This window comes from Ranitomeya variabilis, chromosome 2 (assembly GCF_051348905.1).
Source record: "Ranitomeya variabilis isolate aRanVar5 chromosome 2, aRanVar5.hap1, whole genome shotgun sequence".
NCBI classification, from domain to species: Eukaryota; Metazoa; Chordata; class Amphibia; order Anura; family Dendrobatidae; genus Ranitomeya; species Ranitomeya variabilis.
Genome location: NC_135233.1, coordinates 906948692 through 906973194, shown reverse-complemented (window position 1 = coordinate 906973194; position 24503 = coordinate 906948692). Strand labels below are relative to the sequence as shown.

At 42.3% G+C, this 24503-nt stretch overlaps 1 protein-coding gene across 1 annotated transcript in view; it reads left to right on the top strand.

The window, feature by feature from the left end:
• The window catches only part of FNDC3B (fibronectin type III domain containing 3B), a 489123-nt gene that overhangs the window by 451061 nt on the left and 13559 nt on the right, over nucleotides 1-24503 (top strand). Inside the window, exons 24-25 of the mRNA XM_077290528.1 lie at nucleotides 14017-14183; nucleotides 16244-16371. Of these exons, the coding sequence (XP_077146643.1) occupies nucleotides 14017-14183; nucleotides 16244-16371 (295 nt within the window). The remainder of the gene's footprint in view (nucleotides 1-14016; nucleotides 14184-16243; nucleotides 16372-24503) is intronic.

The window sequence follows — 24503 nt, the reverse complement described above, 5'->3', positions numbered from 1 at the left end:
CCCGCCAATCAGCTGTTGCGGCCAGATGTGATAAGTTGCGGAGCTGAATAGCACCGTTTTGTCAACAGATTACTGGCAGAGGCTGGGTACTGCACATCTGCCCCTATTCGAATTAGTAGGGGGCAGATGTGCAGTACCTGACTGTGGTCGCTATGCAGTTGATGGTGCTGTGCCGCTCTACAACTCGGTACCTCCGTCTGGCATTGGGAATAGCTTATCGATGGGGGTGTCGCACGGCCCACCAATCAGATATTATACCAATGATAGACAGTCAATAGACAAGTCTCGGACAACCCCTTTTAATGTCTAAGAATTAAAATTGAGTGTCCTAGAATCTCGTGTAGGGTGTAATGTGTAGTTGTTACACTATATGGATAAATAAAGTAAGTACTGTATATCTGCTTACTCAGGCCAGAGTTCATCTCTGGTTATTAGGCTGGTATTTAAAATACCGTAATATGGGTAATATATGACATGGTCAGTTAATTCCTAAAATGGAAAGTTTTTCATTGAAGCCTTTCCAAACTGAAAATTGGCCTAAAATTTCTATTCTATGTTGCAGTAAATGAGGTTTACAAACATACTGTCCCTTTAAATATCATACAAACCCTCAACACATCCTGCCTGGCAGCACACATGACAGTAGTGATACATCTGGCTAACTGAGTGAGTGTTATAAACAGTTGAAAGATTAATGTGCTATTAACAAGGTAACACCATTATCTCGCGGTTGGTCTCAGCAGGAGGTTAGAAGAAGAGCAGTTTATTTTGTGCTCACTGCAGTGGGAATTTTAATATTTTGATGACAATCTTTATAGAGCTTATTTAGTAATCTACTTAAGTAAATGAATTTGCTCGGATTAACCCCTTCACGACATATGATGTATATACACGCCATATGTCATGTCTACCCTTTGATGCAGGCACTGACTTGATCAGCTGTCATGTGCCTATAACCGCCGCGGGTGGAGTCACAATCCACCAGTGGCTGTTAACATGTTAAACGCCGTTGTCAATCTCTGACAGCAGCATTTAACATGATCATTCCGGAAGCGTGTCACTAACTCCGCCCTTCGGCACCCCTGTCACAAGATCGCGGGGCACTGATGAGTTAGCATGACAACCAGGGATCTGCAGGAGACCCCATTATTTGTCATTACTGATCTGCCATGAGCACCACCCCTTGGCCGGCGTTCATAGCAGATGTGTAGCACAAAAGATCAGAAGATCGCAGCTTAATGTCTGCTGAGGAGACTATTGACGCAAGTAAAAAGTGTAACAAAAGTGTTTTTAAAAATATGAAAGTTTGTATCCCCCCACCTTTTTGCCCCATTCAAAATAAAACAATAAAAAAATCAAAATACACATTTGGTATCGCCACATTCAGAATTGCCTGATCTATCAAAATATAAAAAGAATTAATCCAACTGTTAAACGTCGCAACGATAAACAAAATCAAAACGCCAGAATTATGTTTTTTTTATCACTTCAACATTGCAATAATGGGCGATCAGAACATCATATCTACCTCAAAATGGTATCAATAAAAATGTCAACCCTGCGCACAAAATATAAGCCCTCACCCAGCCCCAAAACCCCACAAACTCATAATGACTTGGAGAGTCATAATGGCACATCAGTTTTTGCATTTAGTTAACATGGAAAAAAACTCTGGGATTGCAATTTTTTTCAATTTCGCCGCACTTTGAATTTTTTTCCCGTTTTCCAGTACACAACATGGTAAAATCAATGATGCCGTTCAAAAGTACAACTCATCCTGCAAAAAACAAGAACTTACATGGCCATATTGATGGAAAAATAAAAAAGTTATGGCTCTGGGAAGAAGTGGAGCAAAAAACGAAAAAAAAAATTGAAAATTGTCCCGAGTGAAGGGGTTAAACTTTCTGATTATAATCATATATCTATCGCAAGCTATGTAGAATGCCTGTAGAGGTGGTGCTGTAGCTTGTAGTTCAACAACGTGCTGTCAGTTCTGCATAACCAAAGAAATTATGTATAATGCTCAGGTTCATGCCATGTTTTTGCATCTGATTAAATATTCTTGTTTTTTTTTTTAAAAAACTAGCAGGAAATAATTGCTAACTACCTGTCTGTTGTACCTGGTGCCAGCACAGAGCAGTCATTGACCTCTCCTGTCGGCAATTCCGTTGTTCAGCGTTAACAGAGCAGCTCTTCGTCTTCCGGGCTGCTCAGTCATTGGGCGTTACTGCTGATGTCTTGCTGATTGACATTCAGGGCAGCCTGCTGTCAATCAGCATGACGTCGGCAGTCATGCCCCGTCAACATAGCAGAGCGGAAGAGAAGCTGCTGCTGCTCTGTCGATGTGACGGCAACGAAACTACTGAATCGCCGGCAGCAGCGATCTGTGTTACGGCAGTGATCGGCACTGGGCATGACAGGCAAGGTAAGTAGCAACTACCTACTTGTTAGTTTTTAAGCACATAGTTAAAAAAAAAAAAAAAAAGATAGTCCTGGATAAATCCTTTAAGTCCAATCATGTCCAAGTCCCGTGTGTTCTCTAACTTGTTTCTTGCATTCAGTGCTGGAAAAATAAATATATAGATCTATAATAATATGCACAAAATATTCTGAGCGTTATAAGAAAATCGCAACTCCTTGTCACAAGAAAATAAGAAGTGGGAGTAAGCTTGCTGTGACATTAATGGATACATCTTTAATCGGCTTTTATGTTAAATGTTCTGCAATTTCAGAACAGAACATGACTTAAGTGGTTTGCAAGGGCCGCATGTTTGCATCTGGGAAGTGTTCGCTACATTGGTTTTATGTGCTGAGCTCCTTGTGCACATTGTTTGCTGATCTTTTCTTTTTATGTGTCGTTCAGGGATTACGATAATAGTCATGTAGAACTACATAATCCATCAGTTTATTAGCTGTGACTGCTAACGCTTATATCTTTATTTTACCAAATAATTAGCTTTTACATGTTTAAAGCCTTTCAATAAAGGTAATTTCTAAACCGCACCTCTGCATATGGGCGCTAGTGATGAGCGAACGTGCTCAGATAAGGTGCTATCCGAGCATGATTGGGTGCTAACCAAGTGACTTTGGTGTGCTTGAACACTGGCAATCCCTCCATGTGTTGCGGCTGTCGAACAGCCACGAGATATGCAGATGCTGGGATACGATCATATCTTTAGAGCACTCAGAAGACACTCTGTTAGCACTCGAGCATGCTCGGATACACCACTAATGGGCACCTATCTGTCATCATGTGGTGGGAATTCAATCAGATTATAAGAATTTGCATTTTAGAATAGTAAACTACTATAATGTTTCGGATTCTTTTTACATTCACCCCCATAGTACTTAATTTCTTCCTATCTCCTGTAATCCCTCCACCCAGTAAGGAACTAGTCATTTCTTCCTCCATCCTCCCCAGCCATCTCACCTCCTCCACAGAACTGTTCCTCCACATACAATCCTTTTTCTCCAGACACACACGGCTACATCATGTCCTATCCTGCTCCCACTTTCTAACTCTGTCTGCTGCTCCTCATTGCTGGCGACATATCCCCTAATCTTGGCCCTCCTCAACACATCCCCACACTCATTTCTAATCCCCTGCCATGATCCTCTACACATATTCGCAACCACAGTAACCTCATACCCATTTATCCAGCCCCCACTCTCCCGTCCCCCTACCTGGAGCACTATGGAACGCACGCTCCATCTGCAATAAACTGTCATTTATCCACGACCTCTTTATCAATACCAAACTCTCCTTCCTTGGCATCACTGAAACCTGGCTCACCCCTCTGACTCAGCCTCTGCAGCTGCACTTTCTTATGGCAGACTCAATCTCACACCCCTCGCCCCAGCAACAAGCGTGGTGGAGGAGTTGGCTTGCTCCTGTCCGATACCTGCTCCTTTACCCCAATTCCACTGACACACCCTACACTACCCTTCCCTTGTTTGAGGTGCACTCCATCCCCATCTACTCCCCCTCCAACCTCCATCTGGCTGTCATCTACCGCCCCCCAGAACTAGCCATCTCCACCTTTCTTGACCACTTCACCACCTGGCTACTTCATTTCCTCTCTGCTGACATCCGCACTATCATCATGGGTGACTTCAATATCCCCATTGACACTTAAACCACAGCCGCCGGTAAACTTTTATTGCTCACTGCCTCCTTTGGTCTTACTAACTCACCTTTCCCCCTGTCTGACCACAACCTACTGACATTTTCTTCCCTCTCCTCTCCTAGTGCGCAACCCCCACTCCACAAACTCACTCACCCTCACAGAAATCTCAAACAGCTCAATTTACACTCACTCTCTGAGTCCCTTCTCCCTCTTACAGACATAGCTTCCTTCCATGACACAAATGCTACTACCACTTTTTATAACACCACAATAACAGCTACACTTGATTTGGCCGCCCACCTCACACATAGCAAAACTCGTACAATCAACAGGCAGCCCTAGCTGACCAGCCTGACCAAAGAACTGAGACGGACTTCCAGGGTCGCTGAGCGGAGATGGAAGAGATTACGTTCTGCTGAGCACTTCATCGCATGCAAGCAGTCCCTCGCCAGCTTCAAATCCACTCTCACTGCCGCAAAACAAACCTACTTCTCAACTCTCATATCCTCCCTGACTCACAACCCTAAACAGCTCTTCAACACCTTCAATTCTCTACTCCGTCCCCCAGCACCTCCTCCCTCTCCTCTCATTTCTGCTGAAGACTTTGCCTCTTTCTTTAAGCAGAAGATCGATAACATCAGACAAAGCTTTTGCCCGCAGCCCCCTATGCCCCTCCTCTCGACTTCTCAGCCCTGTTGTTCCAAAGCCAGCTTCTCCACCATGACAGACGATCAGCTCACCACTGTTCTGTCAAGCGCACATCTCACCACTTGCACGCTTGACCCGCTCCTGTCCCACCTCATCCCTAACCTCGCAAAAGTCTTCATCCCAACCCTAACACAACTCTTCAACCTCACTTACTAACGGTGTCTCCCTCATCCTTCAAATATGCATCAATCACACCTATCCTCAAAAAAACCTTCCTCGACCCATCCTCTGTGTCCAGCTATCGCCCGATATCACTTCTTCCTTTTGCCTTAAAACTACTGGAACAGCATGTCCATCTTGAACTGTCCTTCACCTCTCCTCCTGCTCCCTCTTTGACCGGTTACAATCTGGCTTCCGACCACATCACTCAACTGAAACTGCCCTAACTAAAGTGACCAACTACCTACTAACCGCGAAGAGCTAGCGACACTACTCTGTCCTCCTCCTCCTTGACCCGTTTGCTGCCTTCGACACTGTGGACCACTCCCTCCTGTTACAGATTCTGTCATCTCTTGGCATCACAGACTTGGCCCTAGCCTGGATCTCATCATATCTAACAAACCGAACATTCAGTGTCTCCCGCTCCCACACCACCTCCTCATCTCGCCCCCTGTCTGTTGGTGTTCTGTTGTGAACTCTGTGTTCAGGCTCCCTCTTGTGGTCACTGGTGGTATGGTGTGACTTTTGCTTTGGGCTCCCCCTGGTGGCTTTGTCTGTTATCCTGCTGGTCTCTGGCTATCAGCTGGTTAATTATCCTCTGGGAGGTTCCTATATAGCTCTGTTTTACTTTCACTTGTTGCCGGCTGTCGATGTAATCAGTGCTACTCAGATTCTTTCTGACTACCTTGCTCCCAGTCCATCCAGGACAAGCTAAGTTTTGTTTGCTCATTTTTTTATCAGCAGTGTTTATCATGTTTTCTGTTCCAGCTTGCTAAAATGTAATTCCCTCGCTTGCTGGTTGCTCTAGTGGGCTGAGTTTCTCCCCACACACCGTTAGTTGGTGTGTGGGTTCTTGAAATCTCAGGATGGATATTTTGTAAGGGTTTTTTATTGATCGCATAGACCCCTGCTCTATTTTTCTGCTTTCTAGTACTAGTGGGCCTCTTTTCCTGAATCTGATTTCATCCCTATGTATGTGCCTTCTTCTTACCTCACCGTTAATATTTGTTGGGGGCTTCTATATCTTTGGGGATTATTTCTCTGGAGGCAAGCGAGGTCTTTCTTTCTCTTTAGGGGTAGCTAGTTCCTCAGGCTGGCTCGAGACGTCTAGTAATTTTTTAGGCACGTTCACCGGCTATCTCTAGTTGTGTTGGATAGGTTCAGATTTGCGATCAGTCCAGTTACCATCTCCCTAGAGCTCGTCCTTTGTTTAATCACTTGCTGGTCTATTTGTGATCCTCAGCCACTAGGGATCATAACAGTGTTCCCTAAGGCTCAGTTCTAGGACCAATACTCTTCTCCATCTACACCTTCGGCCTGGGACAGCTCATAGAATCCCACGGTTTACAATATCATCTCTACGCTGATGACATGCAGATCTACCTATCTGGACCTGACCTCACTTCCTTACTGACCAAAATCCCACAATGTCTGTCTGCTATTTCATCTTTCTTTTCTTCTCGCTTTCTAAAACTGAACATGGACAAAACAGAATTCATCATCTTTCCCCCACCTCACTCTACCCCTACACCTGACCTATCCATCAATGTCAATGGCTGCTCACTTTCCCCAGTCCTGCATGCTCGGTGCCTCGGGATGATCCTTGACTCTACCCTCTCTTTCAAGCCACATATCCAAGCCCTTGCCTCCTCCTGCCGATTCCAAGTCAAAAACATTTCCCGGATCCATGCATTCCTTGACCATGAAACCACAAAAACACTTGTACATGCCGTTATCATCTCCCGCCTCGACTACTGCAACCTCCTACTCTCTGGCCTCTCCTCTAGCACTCTGGCACCACTCCAATCCATCCTAAACTCTGCTGCCTGACTAATCCACCTGTCCCCTCGTTATTCCCCAGCCTCTCTGCCAAGCCCTTCACTGACTTCCTATTGCCCGAAGGCTACAGTCCAAAACCCTAACAATGACATACAAAGCCATCCACAACCTGTCTCCTCCATACATTTGTGACATGATCTCCCGGTACCTACCTACACGCAACCTCCGATCCTCTAAAGATCTCCTTCTCTACTCCTCTCTCATCTCTTCCTCCCACAACCGCATCCACGACTTCTCCCGTGCTTCCCCTATACTATGGAACTCTCTATCCCAACACATCAGACTTTCGCCTACCACGGAAACCTTCAAAAGGAACCTGAAGACTCACTTCAGCCTACAGCCTGCAGTGATCCTCAACCTACTGAACAACCTCACGACCAGCTCTACCTTCTCCTAGTGTATCTTCACCCATCCCCTGTAGACTGTGAGCCCTCGCAGGCAGGGTCCTCCCTCCTTATGTACTTGTGTGTGCCGTGTTTTACTCATGTTTATTGTACTTGTCTATATTTGCTATGTTCACATGCAAAGCGCCATGAAATAAATGGCGCTATAAAAATGTTTATTAATAATAATAATAATTTTAGGGTTGTGTAAATTTTCATACGGTAATTTTAACTGAATGCTAAATGTACTCCAGGTTTGCAAAATACATCTTGTAATTAGCAGCGGGATTTGAACCCAGGACTCAAGCAATGCAGTGCTATCCACTGAGCCATCGTGCTGCCCTTAACATGGGGAGAACCGGCCTACTCTATGCTGATTTTGCTCAAGGTCAGATTTGAGCCCTGGACTCCAGTGCTGTAAAGCAAAAGTGGCAGTGGAAACTACTGAGAAACTCTCTGCTCAGCTTTCCCAATACTGGTGTTTCCACTTTGGTAGCGTCTGTTGTCTAAAATGTCTGTGTATGTTGTAGTGTTAATATTTTCTGCTACTGGAAGTAATCAAAATAGCCCCATACTGTCACCCTCCACCACAAAATATTATGGTTTGTAGGTTTCAACAGGTGTTTGCAGAACTCAAAAGTACAGTAGAAAAGTACACCATGTTCCAAATTATGCAAATTACATTTTTCTCAGATTTTCCTAAATGGTCAGTGCAAATGACAGTCAGTCTAATAAAAGTCATCACCAGTTAGAGTATACATTGAATTTTATTGAAGAAACCTCCCAATGATAACAGTATAATCTCCAAAATGAATACAAACTCAAAATGCACTGTTCCAAATTATTAGGCACAGTAGTATTTCTAAACATTTGATATGTTTTAAAGAACTGAAAATGCTCATTTGTGGAATTTGCAGCATTAGGAGGTCACATTCACTGAACAGAAAAGCTACTTAACTCCAAAACATCCTAACAGGCCAAGTTACATATTAGCATAGGACCCCTTCTTTGATATCACCTTCACAGTTTTTGCATCCATTGAACTTGTGAGTTTTTGGAGAGTTTCTGCTTGTATTTCTTTGCATGAAGTCAGAATAGCCTCCCTGAGCTGCTGTTTTGATGTGAACTGCCCCCAACCCTCATAGATTTTTTGCTTGATGAAACTCCAAAGGTTCTCTATAGGGTTGAGGTCAGGGGAATATGGTGGCCACTCCATGAGTTTATCTCCTTTTATGCCCATAGCAGCCAATGACTCAGAGGTATCATTTGCAGCATGAGATGGTGCATTGTCATGCATGAAGATGATTTTGCTCCTGAAGGCACATTTCTGCTTTTTATACCATGGAAGAAAGTTGTCAGTCAGAAACTCTATATACTTTGCAGAGGTAATTTTCACACTTTCAGGAACCTTAAAGGGCCCTACCAGCTGTTTCCCATCCACCAACCATTCACTACTCCATCCGTCTGGACCATCCAGGGTTGCTCGACACTCATCAGTAAACAAGACTGTTTGAAAATTAGTCTTCATGTATGTCTGGGCCCACTGCAACCGTTTCTGCTTGTGAACACTGTTTACGGGTGGCCGAATAATAGGTTTATGCACTACAGCAAGCCTTTGAAGGATCCTACACCTTGAGGTTGGAGGGACTCCAGAGGCACCAGCAGCTTCAAATACCATTAGTGCCAGCCGCAGTACTAGTATGGCGCATCGATCACCGCGGTCTCGCGCTGAGCGCTGCGGTGATCGGGTGCGGGTGTCAGCTGTATATGACAGCTGACAACCCGCAGCAATGCCCACGATCGGCGCGATCGCCGATCGCGGGCATTTAACCCTCTGATGCCGCTGTCAATAGTGACAGCAGCATAGAGTGGGATCGCGCAGGGACGGGGGCTCCCTGCGCTCTCCCACCGGAGCAGCGCGATGAGATCGCACTGCTCCGGTGACCTGGAAGGAGTCCCCGGATCCAAGATGGCCGCGGGACTCCTTCCGGGTCATGAGATGACCCTGCTTGCCGACGCCTGCTGAGAATTCCTCATAGCAGGCGCCGGCAAGCCTCTGTAACGTGCCTCTAAGATCGGTGATCTGACAGAGTGCTGTGCACACTGTCAGATCACCGATCTGTGATGTCCCCCCCTGGGACAAAGTAAAAAAGTTTAAAAAAAAAATGTCCACATGTGTAAAAAAAAAAAAAAAAAAAAGAAAAAAAAATTCCTAAATAAAGAAAAAAAAAAAAATATTCCCATAAATACATTTCTTTATCTAAATAAAAAAAAATCACACAATAAAAGTACACATATTTAGTATCGCCGCGTCCGTAACGACCCCACCTATAAAATTATATCACTAGTTAACCCCTTCAGTGAACATCGTAAAAAAAAAAAAAAAACGAGGCAAAAAACAACGCGGTATCTCATACCGCCAAACAAAAAGTGGAATAACACGCGATCAAAATGACGGATATAAATAACCAGGGTACCGCTGAAAACGTCATCTTGTCCCGCAAAAAAAAAGCTGCCATACAGCATCATCAGCAGAAAAATAAAAAAGTTATAGCTCTCAGAATAAAGCGATGCAAAAACAATAATTTTTTTATATAAAATAGTTTTTGTGTAAAAGCGCCAAAACATAAAAAAATTCCATAAATGAGGTATCGCTGTAATCGTACTGACCTGAAGAATAAAACTGCTTTATCAATTTTACCACACGTGGAACGCTATAAACGCTCCCCCTAAAAGAATTTCAGGAATTGCTGGTTTTTGTTCATTCCGCCTCTCAAAAATCGGAATAAAAAGCGATCAAAAAATGTCATGTGCCCGAATATGGTACCAATAAAAATGTCAACTCGTCCCGCAAAAAACAAGATCTCACATGACTCTGTGGGCCAAAATATGGATAAATTATAGCTCTCAAAATGTGGTGATGCAAAAACTATTTTTTGCAATAAAAAGCGTCTTTTAGTGTGTGATGGCTGCCAACCATAAAAATCCGCCCAAAAAACGCTATAAAAGTAAATCAAATCCCCCTTCATCACCCCCTTAGTTAGGGAAAAATAATAAAATTTTAAAAAATATATTTATTTCCTTTTTATCGTTGGGCTACTTTCACACTAGCGTCGGTACGGGGTTGTCGCGCTGCGTCGGCCCGACGTACCGACGCATACTGTGCAAGCGCCGCACAACGGGGGCAGCGGATGCTGTTTTTCCACGCATCCGCTGCCCCATTGTGAGGTGCGGGGAGGTGGGGGCGGAGTTCCAGCCGCGCATGCGCGGTCGGAAATGGTGGACCGTCGGCACAAAAAAAGTTACATGTAACGTTTTTTGCTGCCGGCGGTCCGCCACAACACGACGCAACCGTCGCACGACGGTTGCAACGTGTGTCAATACGTCGCAATGCGTCGCTAATGTTAGTCTATGGGGAAAAAATGCATCCTGCAGATGACTTTGCAGGATGCGTTTTTTCGCCAAAACGACGCATTGCGACGTATGCAAAAAAAACGCTAGTGTGAAAGTAGCGCTAGGGTTAGGGCTAGGGTTGGGGTTAGGGCTGGGGTTAGGGTTGGGGTTAGGGTTTCAGTTAGAATTGGGGAGTTTTCACTGTTTAGGCACATCAGGGGCTCTCCAAACGCGACATGGCGTCCGATCTCAATTCCAGCCAATTCTGCTTTGAAAAACTAAAACAGTGCTCCTTCCCTTCCGAGTTCTCCTGTGCACCCAAACAGTGGTTTCACCCAACATATGGAGTATCAGCGTTCTCAGGACAAGTTGGACAACAACTTTTGCGGTCCAATTTGTCCTGTTACCCTTGGGAAAATAAAAACGTGGGGGCTAAAATATCATTTTCGTGGAAAAAAAAATATTTTTTATTTTCACGGCTCTGCGTGATAAACTGTAGTGAAACACTTGTTGGTTCAAAGTTCTCACAACACATCTAGATAAGTTCCCTGGGGGGTCTAGTTTCCAATATGGGGTCACTTGTGGGGGGTTTCTACTGTTTAGGTACATCAGGGGCTCTGCAAATGCAACATGACACCTGCAGACCAATCCATCTAAGTCTGCAATTCAAACGGCGCTCCTTCCCTTCCGAGCTCTGCCGTGCGCCCAAACAGTGGTTCCCCCCCATTGTATGGGGTATCAGCGTACTCAGGACAAATTGGACAATAACTTTTGTGGTCCAATTTCTCTTGTTACCCTTGGGAAAAAAAAAATTGCGGGCTAAAACCTAATTTTGTGGAAAGAAAAAATGATTTTTTAATTTTCACAGCGCTACATTCTAAACTTTAGTGAAACAATTGGGGGTTAAAAGTGCTCACCACACATCTAGATAAGTTCCTTAGGTGGTCTTCTTTCCAAAATGGTGAAAATGAATATGATTTTTTTTTTACGGCTCTACATTATAAACTTCTGTGAAGCACTTGGAGGTTCAAAGTGCTCACCACACATCTAGATTAGTTCCTTAGAGGGTCTACTTTCCAAAATGGTGTCACTTGTGGGGGTTTCCACTGTTTAGGCACGTCAGGGGCTCTCCAAACACGACATGGGTTCCGATCTCAATTCCAGCCAATTTTGCATTGAAAAGTCAAATGGCGCTCCTTCCCTTCCGAGCTCTGCCATGTGCCCAATCAGTGGTTTATCCCCATATATGAAGTATCAGCGTACTCAGGACAAATTGCACAACAACTTTTGGGGTCCAATTTATCCTGTTACCCTTGGGAAAATAAAAAATTTGGGGCAAAAAGATCATTTTTTGTGAAAATTAATATGAATTTTTTTTTACGGCTCTACATTATAAACTTCTGTGAAGCACTTGGAGGTTCAAAGTGCTCACCACACATCTAGATTAGTTCCTTAGAGGGTCTGCTTTCCAAAATGGTGTCACTTGTGGGGGTTTCCACTGTTTAGGCACATCAGGGGCTCTCCAATCGCGACATGGGTTCCGATCTCAATTCCAGCAAATCTTGCATTGAAAAGTCAAATGGCGCTCCTTCCCTTCCGAGCTCTGCCATGTGCCCAATCAATGGTTTACCCCAACATGTGGGGTATCGGCGTACTCAGGACAAATTGTACAACGACTTTTTTGGTCCAATTTCTCCTGTTACCCTTGGTAAAATAAAACAAATTGGATCTGAAGTAAAAATTTTGTGAAAAAAAAGTTAAATGTTCAATTTTTTTTAAACATTCCAAAAATTCCTGTGAAGCACCTGAAGGGTTAATAAACTTTTTGAATGTGGTTTTGAGTACCTTGAGGGGTGCAGTTTTTAGAATGGTGTCACTTTTGGGCATTTTCTGTCATATAGACCCCTCAAAGTCACTTCAAGTGTGAGGTGGTCCGTAAAAAAAATGGTTTTGCAAATTTTGTTGCAAAAATGAGAAATCGCTGGTCAACTTTTAACCCTTATAACTCCCTAACAAAAATAAATTGTTTCCAAAATTGTGCTGATGTAAAGCAGACATGTGGGAAATGTTGTTTATTAACTATATTATGAGATATAACTCTCTAATTTAAGGGCATAAAAACTAAAAGTTTGAAAATTGCTAAATTTTCATAATTTTTGAAATTTTTTTGTTTTTCTCACAAATAAATGCAAGTCATATCGAAGAAGTTTTACCACTATCATGAAGTACAATATGTCACGAGAAAACAATGTCAGAATCGCCAGGATCCGTTGAAGCGTTTTAGAGTTATGACCTCATAAATTGACAGTGGTCAGAATTCTAAAAATTGGCCCTGTCACTTAGGTGAAAACAGGCTTCGGGGTGAAGGGGTTAATCCAATGAATTTGGCTGGCAGAAACCTTCCTCATTATGCCTTTATCTGCATGAACTCTGTGCTCTGTTTCAGTCACAAATATATTCACAGTATGATGATCACTCTTAATTTTTCATGAAATATCTAATATTTTCATACCTTGTCCAAGACATTGCACTATTTAACGCTTTTCAGCATCAGAGCGATCCTTTTTATTACCCATATTGCTTGAAACCTGTGGCCTGCTTAATAATGTGGAACATCATTTTAAATAGTTTCCTTTATTTGAATCACCTGGAAAACTAATTATCACGTGTTTAAGATTGATTTCAGTGATCCATTGAGCCCTGAGACATAATACCATCCACGAGTTTATTTGAAAAACAAAAAATGAAATCTTTGACACTTAAATCCAATTTGCATAATAATTTGGAGCACAGTGTATTAGGAATTATAGATGTTCGTTAACCTGCAAAAAGAACTGAAAACTTGTGAAAGAAAGCTGTCTGAACGTTTGTAAAGTGCTGTCTTTCTGAACACAAAGGGTATTTGTGTATGAGGTGAAGTTCTTAGAAGGATTTCCCACTATATCTTTACTTTTAGAAATGTGTTGATGAGATAATTTTATAGCATTTACTAATATAGAAGTATTACAGGTTCTCCTCCTGCACTGTTTAGTACTAGAGTTGAGCAATTTTTTCTAAATTCAGTTCCAATTACGATCGGCGGCGAGTATTGCATTTGTAATATTCACCAAACATCATTGGAGTCAATGGGAGTGGAAATGACCGAATATGTTTGGAATCGTTCGTTGAACATAAATTCGGCATTAATAGGGTACCAATATTGTACTAATATGGCAAATTCAGATTCAGCAACCGATTCCGAACATATTCGCTCAACTCTAATTAGTACAGTTTTCTTCTTTGCATATTACAGATTCTCCTCCTTTACTAGTTAATACACTTTCCCTATCTGTATATTACAGGTTCATTAACAACTGAAATTCACCGGCATGATGGATAACATAATGAATTGTCAATTTATTTTCTAGGTTTATCCCCATCTATAGGGGTCCAAGCCACACTTATAAAGTGCAGAGACTGACAGAATTCACCTGCTACAACTTCAGAATCCAGGCTGTGAATGACGCTGGGGAAGGTCCATTTTCTGACATCTACACGTTCAGTACAACCAAATCAGTGCCACCAACCATTAAAGGTTAGTTTTCTGGTGAATCCGGATATTTATGGGGAAAAATTAACTACTTTGGATGACTAAAAATGTTATGTAGCCATATACCATGCTGGACGCACTCAGGGGCATCATATGTACAGTCTCTCCGTTTCCTGGCTCCTACAGCTATTATACATTTTATAGCATATCAAGTGGAATCTGAAATGGGAATACCCCTTTACTTTCACCATGTGAACATTACTCTCCGGATCTGTTTTTTGTATATTGCCTATAATATAAGAATTCTAGACTGTTTTTTCATAGCAGATTATACAGTTTCTCTATAATTCCTCCTAGAAATGTTTGAATAGATTGACAAGTAGGTGTTACCATAGCCCTAGTGAAATGGGTCCTTGCACAATCGGCACTGTTAGAACCGTGCGAAAGTGTAGAGGTAGAGCCCCCCCAGCTGGCACCTCCCAATTGCCAGTTTATTCGTAGCTTTCCAAAAGGAGTAATGATGCAAAATTATTTTGTTCACAATCCAAGCCTGGGAGAGCTGACAATTCCTCTTTAAAGGGACTCTGTCAGCACAGAATCATTGTTGAAAGGGAGGATATAGATGGAAAACAAGAAGATGAGAAGGTGTGTATAAATGATTGGTCCCGCCATGACACACTAAGCGGCGGGACTTTGTTTGAACAGTGATTCTGTGCTGACCGAGTCCCTTTAAGTATTTGGGCTCAGTGTCTTTTAAGGCCTGATGTTGGGTAAATCTTCCTGTGGCCTCTTCCCCCCCCGAGTCTATGGCTTCGCACATACTGCCACTTTTTATTTTGTCTGTATTAGAAGCCATAGATATTGATAGAATCCAGCCCCAGATATACCTGGTTTGTGATTATCGCCTTGTATTACCCAATGATGTTTCTCTTTTGTCAATAGCCATTAAATCACTATATCTAGTTTCAATGTATTCCACATTCGTTTAGCATCTGTAACATAAGCTCTTTGTGGCTGTTTAGCCCATCAACCTTACCCATAATGATTTTATTTACAAAGCTGCAAACAGTGTGTCGACCAATGATCGTGCCAATACTACTGTCTTGTGCACATAGCTGCCATGTAAAATGATTGTATATTCCATATGCAGAAGAAGTCATCAGAGATGCATTAGCAGATGTCTACCGCTTTGTACATCAGCTTTTAGCAACACTCTTTAGCTATTTACCTTGCAGGGTTAATAACCCAGCTGGATACACCTCTTTACTAGTTAGTGATATATTAATGCTTACATCATCTATTACAGTCATGTTTAGCTGAAAGCGAAGAGAAAGTTACATCCACATTATGTGATGCGCCATGTTGCTGTGTTCCTGAAACAGTTGTTCAGGATTCCAAAAAAAATCTAAAAGCAACCTTAGATCTGACTATTGCTCTTATTGCAGTTAGAGCAAGTCCACCTCCAGGTTTTTGCCATCTATTCCGAGACCAGTAGGAAAAATTGTGATGTTATCAAAACTAGAGCAAGCAGCCACGTATGTGACACGTCACTACAACTGGGGTGTCTGCCCTTACATGATAGATGGGGTATCAAAAACCTGGTGACAGATTCATTTTAAGGGCCATTAACTTGAGGTTTGAGCTACAGTACCAGACCCAGTCCAGAGAAATATGGGCAACTGTTTCTGAAAAGCTGCAGCCCTTTTAAGCTAAAGTCAAGGCTAGTGTCCTTTGGACAACCAGTTCAGACTTTTTGCAGTAGTCTCTAGTTTTCTCGCAAGCTTTGTTTCAGATTGCGTTGCGATATTGGCATCATTTTATTATTACTTGTGACTGATCCTGCCAAACAATTTCCTATAGCTCCATTTCCTGGATCTTTTCAAGAGTGATCACGCTAAGGATTAGAGTACATAAATGGAAAATAGGTTTTTAGCAAGGGAAGAAGATCTCTGGACATGCCCAACTAATCCCCATGTGTCGCCTTCCCAGACCCCTGTGAGCGTGATGGCCGTAGGACACAGGGGTTATCTCCAATGCCTCTGGACTTTTTTGGGATTTTTAGCTCTTCCTTTCTTCAGTCCTAACAGTTGGGGTTTTCTTTTCAGCTCCTCGTGTAACACAGTTAGAAGGAAACACATGTGAAATTGCCTGGGAGACAGTATCGCCTATGAGGGGAGATCCAATTGGATATATTTTGCAAGTACAGGTCGGGCGAGAGTCAGAATATAAACAGGTAAGTCCAATTCATATAATCACTTTGTTACCAATGGAACTTATTAATTCTTACTACTCCACAACATTTTAGGTATGGCAAATTTGAACACCCGTTTTTGCAGATACATAAAAATATATGCTATTGATATATCAAACTTTCGAGCATGTATAGTCTTTCCCGCAGGAGCCCAGCGTTGTCTTACTTGAAGTACTGGTCTAGTCTGCTCATTCGTCTTGGCTTGTAATTAGCCCCAGGACTCATTTCCCTGAGTTTTAGAGAAATCTTAATTAAATTGTAATTCCTTGAGAAACGATCATAACTCATGCTGTTCAGCTCTAAAATCATAAGTCAGACAGCAGAGAGAGAACCCAAAGAGCAAATTACTGCAAATCCCCATAGAATTCTAGGATGAAATTTCATTTTCACTTTTGAAATATTTCCTAATTGTTCTAGATAACATTATTATTGTTCTGTTTAATTCTGATTTGTAGACGTAGACTTATCATATCTGAAATGCTCTCATATTTCTTAAATTAATTATTTTTTATCGGTAAAAGGCTACACATAATAAATGTTCTATTTTTCTTCTGGGTTTGTCCAATGCCTATTAGTGTAACGTATAACACTAATGTAGAAATCTTGTTTGTGCGAGTTAGTAGTTACGATATTGAAGAGGTTTTATGTGATTAGAAAAACACAGCTATTTTTCTTTTCTAATGACCGCGCCACTTTGTGTTGGGTATTACGGCTCAGTGCTATTTACTTTCATGAAGATCAGCTGCTTCACCATACGCTGTCCGCACATTGCCCATGACATGGGCCAACAGCAATGCTGTGTGAATAAGAAAAGTGAAAATTCAGGCATGCCTACAGATAAAACGCCAATTGTCTCTGAAGCGGGGAAGAAGATTTAGACTCTAGTGCTACTTATTGGAAGTCACAACCCTAAAAGTCAATATCGACCCTAAATATATAAATTGCCTCTTCAGAACTTTGAACTTGAACTTTTGAGCCACCTATTGGATGTAGCAATTCTTGTAGCAATATCAACCCTTTTACGAGCTTTGCCTCATCATTTAGGATAAAAGCCAAACGAGAATCTCAATGTGCAGCCTCATGTTTTGAGGCATTGCGCCTCCTAGGTGCAAAGCAAGAGATCTGATTTGGCTATATGTGAGATGCCTCTGACTACGGTGTAAGGGGTAACATTTCTCCTTATGGAGAGTGACATGCCAGGATAAGGAGGCTTAAAAGGCCATGCAATGCCGATCTGGTAAATTACATCATACCCACAGGGATGTGTGAAGGAATCACAGAGATTCCAAGTTTTCTCAGGATCTTCTTAATGGAGAGCAGAGGTTCTTATTTTCTATGTAATAATAGAACAAACATGACTTTGGAGACATGGGGGAGGGGAGTGGCTGAGTAGTTTTCTGCTTTTAAAAAAAAAAAAAGTCACAAATTTTTGCATAACCTAAAAAATTGTCCTGGGCTGGGCTTAGTGTTGAGGGGACATTGGCAAGAGGATTCTGATATTTTAAGCTAAAAAATTGGCAAAAATTTTAACGGAAATTGTAGCTGTATTGAACGCTGCATAAGTTTTGGTTTCTGGTACACAGACATAAAAAAAAGATGTGTGTGCTCCACTTATATCTGTTGCATGTTTCTCCAGCAGGTAGAGGTTGTTGTTGTATGGAACACTAGTCTTGATGAGTTCATACATTGATATTTATTTTGTTAGCCATCAGTCACTCAGACCATCACCAGCCCTCTATTATGAAATCCCTGACCAGCTCTCCATATCTCATACTCTACATGAAAGGTCTGATTAAACAGACCGTCTGTCTGTACTAAACATTCAGCGACCTATCCTGATCGGTCAGTCATGTAATAACCTGTTTACACAGGGGGACCAAAGTAAATGATTCCATTGAGCAATGTGTAATAAATCATTGAGGGCACACAGGCTCCCCCTGTTCTTGGCCGTTTGAGCCCTGTTTACACAGGACTGTGCACTGTCGAGAAGGATGATCTTTTGTGAAAGCCAAAAGATCATTTCTCCTGATGAACGACCATTTTGGCTCATTCATCGAATGATCAGCAACCTGTTTATACTGTGAGATTATTGTGAACGAGCGTTAATAAGGTCTCTCATTCATAATAATCTAGGTTCCCATTGCGTTAATGGGAGAGCGCTAACGGACAGCGTTGCACGGCGAAATTAACGCCGTGCACCGCGTCCGTTAGCGCTCCCATTGCCGGCAATGTTAAAGCGCATTGCTAGCGCGTGTCATTTTCGGCTCGCGCTAGCGATGTGCCGGTCTTTTGTAGCGCGCCTCGGACGCTGCTTGCAGCGTTCGCGGCGCGCCAGAGGTCCGTTCCCCGCTCTTGCAGATCGGGGATCTGCGAGAGCGGGGACGTTAACGCGACCCCTAAACGCGGCCCCGAAAAAGACATTGCGTTAGTGCAATCCGCTAGCGCTAAACGGATTGCACTAACGCAATCTGAACCAGTGTACATGCAGATTAACACCTGAATTATTTTTTTTAAGAAGCTAGCCTTTATCATAGTTTGTAGTGTAGATTGGGGCAAATTCTGAAGCACCGTAAATTAAGTACACTTCCAGTAGCTTGTTCCGAGTCCACACTCTGGCCACAGCTTCATTCCAGACACTGGGATCAGACAGGACAATACATGGTGGGGGCAGGGTTATACAGAGCTCATGAATATTGAGGACTACATGGCAGAAGGTTTACTAGTTTTCTATTAAAACTATATTAAGAAGCCCAGTAAGTGACACATCACTGGACTCAGGGTCTCTGTCTCTATTATGCTGCTTTCAGATTACATAGAAAAAGCTGGATGCAGATACACTTTAATACATTGGGGTGACTAAAGTCTATACAATGTTAATTTAAAAAAACAAAAGTGTGCCCGAGGTTACTTAACATGTCTTACTCTTTTTATATGACTGTTCATCTAGTAGTCCTGAACGAAGAGTCTGCACAAAAGGGACATTTATTTAAATAGGTAACACATACAATTTACATGAGAGGTTAAGACGTATCACATGTAACTGAATTAAAGCAAGATAAAAATAACGCATAGACGCACAATATGGGAATTATGATAAATTGAGCAAGAATCAGTAAATTGCTACCTAATTTCAGTCTCTCCTGTCGCATGAAACACATCTCCTGCACGACATGGAAATTGCACATAAATGTGAGGAGAGGGGCATTTACGCTCTGAGAAATATCATTTACATTTTTATTTTGTTACAAGATGTGGGAAAATAGAAAGCCCACTCCTCCCTGCCTTATACACCTTCCTCCATAGAACTCCGTGTGCGCTGATAAAGGAAAGTGTGTTAGGACATGCAATTCTGTGTCATGCTAAGCACAGAGATATGATGGGGAAGAATATCATGATCACTTTGCTTGGATCCCACTCGCTTTATGACAGTTATCATTAAAACTAAACACTTCGGTGAACTCTGTAACCTCCTAAGTCCGTGAAAATAAGGCTTCTCCGGAAAGCAGGAGATTTCTCTCCAAGCTTCAGACCACCCTGCAGTTGCACTAAAATCCCAGTTTGTAGTGACTCGCTTGTAACCTCAGTATTTACTTACTGGGGACAAATTTAAGTGACGATAACTAAAATTCTGAAGTGACTGGAAACCTTGTGTTGGTGAAAAGCAGAGTCTGGTGCAAAATAATGTTCCCAACACCTTTTTCAAAATAACCATAAACCTAATAATTCCATAAAGTGACTCTGTTAACAGGTTGTTCCAACCTAGACTAAAGCACAGTGTAGTTTACTGGCAGAGACCCTGATTGCAGCAAAATGTCACTTACTGGGCTGCCTAGTGTAGTTTTCATGAAATCAGTGTTTTATTAGCAGGAGATTATCACTAGAGGGCTAGTAAACCTGCTGCCAGGTAGTCAAGCATATTCATATACCCTGTGTAACCCCGCCTCCACCACTGATTGGCAGCTTTCTGCTCATCTACATAGTACACCGAAAGCTGCCAATCAGTGTTAGGGGCGGGGTTATACAGTGCTCAGCTGTCAGAAAACTGTTAGATCTGCAGCTGAGAAAACAGTGATTTTTATCAAAATGACAGCAAGCAGCCCAGAAAGTGACACATCACTGGAACCTGGGTCTCTGCCCCCACATTATGCTGCTCTCAGATGAGATAGTAAAAACCTGGTGACAGAGACCCTTTAAATGCATGGTTACAGGCAACGAATGTATGGAAGCCAGAGAGTGCATTAATATAAGTTGATCCTTGAAAAGTGTTGTTGATTTATAATTTTTATATTAACCAGTTTAAGACCATATTGCCCCTGATCCTGAACAGGAACATTTTTTTTTATTTCTCATCGATTATAATTTTTATAGTAACCAGTTCAAGACCATTTGCCCCTGATCCTGACCACAAACATTTTTTTTATTTCTCATATGTGTGGTTTACAGCACTGTAATAAAAAAAAAAACTCAAATATTCCAGTAATTTTTGCATCATTTTTTTGTGATGCATGGGGCTTCATTTTTATGTCGCTGTCATATTCTTTTCTTTTCTTTTTTTTTCGTGCTAATATTGGTGGAATAATAAAGGAAATAAGTGCCTGTTTTTCTTATTTTTAATGACCATAAAGTATTAAAATGATATAAAAATGCGTTCCCCATTCTGTAACAAATATTTTTAGACGTTGAACAAGTTTTTTTGTTTGAATTTTTTTTGCAGGGGTGAGACTAATAACCATCTTGAATTAACTGACATTTTTATTAACTTTTTTTTTACCTGTTGTTTTTCATTTATTCTAAACATTGGGCTCTTCTAAGGTCATAAAATACCTTTTTTTGGGGGAGGGGGAAATAAGGTATTTCTATGTGTATGAATTTGCTCCAGTTACAAGGTAAATGGAGCCTCTTGGCTGCATATTGGAGATTTCTGGTCTTTTAAATCCCTACCTATACATGACTGCATACTTGGCGCTTATTTAGTGCTGTGTAACCAGCGATCGGGAATGAACTTATTGGATTGCCATGATTGTGTGTAGCTTGACTACTATGTAGTTATGCTTTACTACATCACTGCAGAGTAGAAGCAGGACCACCCAGATACTTAGTCTATGGCTAGTCGCGAAGCAGTTAAAAAACAAAAATGGGGGTATAGTAGTATTTTAAAAAAAACAACATATTTTCTTGCTAAACACCCAGTTACTATCCATCAATGCCTGTATTGCCTGTTGGTCTTCTTGCTTCCTGGTCCAATGGGCGCCACTCATGACTGCTTCGACCATTTAGCAGCTACTGATAGCTGTAGATTTCATATTATTCCCAAGCCAGAATTATCTAGATTTATCAGATATGCAACAAAATGAGGACAACTGTTGTGAGCTCTGTTTTCAGGCTCCCTCTTGTGGTCACTGGTGGTATGGTGTGACTTTTGCTTTGGGCTCCCCCTGGTGGCTTTGTCTGTTATCCTGCTGGTCTCTGGCTATCAGCTGATTCGTTATCCTCTGGGAGGTTCCTATATAGCTCTGTTTTACTTCCACTTGTTGCCGGCTGTCGATGTAATCAGTGCTACTCAGATTCCTTCTGACTACCTTGCTCCCAGTCCATCCAGGATAAGCTAAGTTTTGTTTGCTCATTTTTTGATCAGCAGTGTTTATCATGTTTTCTTGTCCAGCTTGCTAAAATGTACTGCCCTCGCTTGCTGGTTGCTCTAGTGGGCTGAGTTTCTCCCCACACACCGTTAGTTGGTGTGTGGGTTCTTGAAATCTCAGGATGGATATTTTGTAAGGGTTTTTTATTGATCGCATAGACCCCTGCTCTGTTTTCTGCTTTCTAGTATTAGTGGGCCTCTTTTGCTGAATCTGATTTCATCCCTATGGGTGTGCCTTCTTCTTACTTCACCGTTAATATTTGTTGGGGGCTTCTACATCTTTGGGGATTATTTCTCTGGAGGCAAGCGAGGTCTTTCTTTCTCTTTAGGGGTAGCTAGTTCCTCAGGCCGGCTCGAGACGTCTAGGAATTTTTTAGGCACGTTCACCGGCTACCTCTAGTTGTGTTGGATAGGTTCAGATTTGCGATCAGTCCAGTTACCATCTCCCTAGAGCTCGTCTTTAGTTTATTCACTTGATGGTCTATTTGTGATCCTCAGCCACTAAGGATCATAACAGTACAGCCGGCCCACAAAGTGTTAATTGCATGGCAGAAGCAGGAGAAAAGAAGCCTTGAGAATTTTTTTTTTTGTTGTTGTTGCCGTGTGTCTAGCTGCTGTGCTAGCTTCTCTCCTCCTCTTAATCTTGGTGTGGCTCTGAGTTCAGCTGCTGACATGGATGTCCAGAGCTTGGCTTCCAGTCTGGATCATCTTGCTGCTAGGGTTCAAAGTATTCAGGATTTTGTTGTTCACAGTCCTATGTCTGAGCCTAGAATACCTATTCCGGAGTTGTTTTCTGGAGATAGATCTAGGTTCCTGAATTTTAAGAACAATTGTAAGTTGTTTCTTTCTTTGAAACCTCGTTCCTCTGGTGATGCCATTCAGCAAGTTAAGATTATCATTTCCTTTTTGCGTGGTGACCCACAAGATTGGGCCTTCGCATTGGCGCCAGGGGATCCTGCATTGCTTAGTGTAGATGCGTTTTTTCTGGCCCTTGGATTGCTCTATGAGGAACCTAATCTTGAGAACCAGGCTGAAAAAGCGTTATTGGCCCTCTCGCAGGGGCAAGATGAAGCAGAGGTGTACTGCCAGAAATTTCAGAAATGGTCGGTGCTTACTCAGTGGAATGAGTGTGCCCTGGCTGCAAATTTCAGAGAAGGTCTTTCTGAAGCCATTAAGAATGTCATGGTGGGGTTCCCTACGCCTGCAGGTCTGAATTATTCAATGACTCTGGCCATTCAGATTGATCGGCGGTTGCGGGAGCGCAAACCTGTGCGCCATTTGGCGGTGTCTTCTGAACAGACACCTGAATCTATGCAATGTGACAGAATTCTGACCAGAAGTGAACGGCAAAATTATAGACGGCAAAATGGGTTGTGCTTTTACTGTGGTGACTCAGCTCATGTTATCTCAGCATGCTCTAAGCGCAAAAAAAAGGTTGATAAATCTGTCACCATTGGTACTTTACAGCCTAAGTTCATTTTGTCTGTTACCCTGATTTGTTCCCTGTCATCTTACCCGGTTAATGCCTTTATAGATTCAGGTGCTGCCCTGAGTCTGATGGATTGGTCATTTGCCAGGCGCTGTGGTTTTGATTTGGAGCCTTTAAAATTCCCTATTCCACTAAGGGGAATTGACTCTACATCATTGGCTACGAATAGACCTCAGTACTGGACACAAGTGACCATGTGCATGACTCCTGTTCATCAGGAGGTGATTCGCTTTCTTGTATTGCATAATTTGCATGATGTCGTCGTGTTGGGTCTACCATGGTTGCAGACTCATAATCCAGTCCTGGATTGGAAAGCTATGTCTGTGTCAAGTTGGGGTTGTCAGGGAATTCATGGTGACGCTCCTGTGGTGTCAATTGCTTCGTCCACTCCTTCTGAAGTCCCTACGTTTTTGTCAGACTACCAGGATGTATTTGAGGAGCCCAAACTCAATTCTCTACCTCCTCATAGGGACTGTGATTGTGCTATAGATTTGATTCCTGGTAGTAAGTTTCCTAAGGAACGACTTTTCAATTTATCTGTGCCGGAGCATGCAGCCATGCGGAGTTATATAAAGGAGTCTTTGGAGAAGGGACATATTCGCCCATCCTCTTCCCCTCTTGGTGCAGGATTCTTTTTTGTGGCTAAGAAGGATGGTTCCCTGAGACCTTGTATTGATTATCGCCTTTTGAATAAAATCACGGTCAAATTTCAGTATCCTTTGCCATTGTTAACTCATTTGTTTGCTCGCATTAGGGGGTATAGTTGGTTCACCAAGATAGATCTTCGTGGTGCGTATAACCTTGTGCGTATAAAACAGGGTGATGAATGGAAAACTGCATTTAATACGCCTGAAGGCCATTTTGAGTACCTGGTGATGCCTTTTGGACTTTCTAATGCTCCTTCAGTCTTTCAGTCCTTTATGCACGACATCTTCCGTGAATATCTGGATAAGTTTATGATTGTGTATCTGGATGATATTCTGTTTT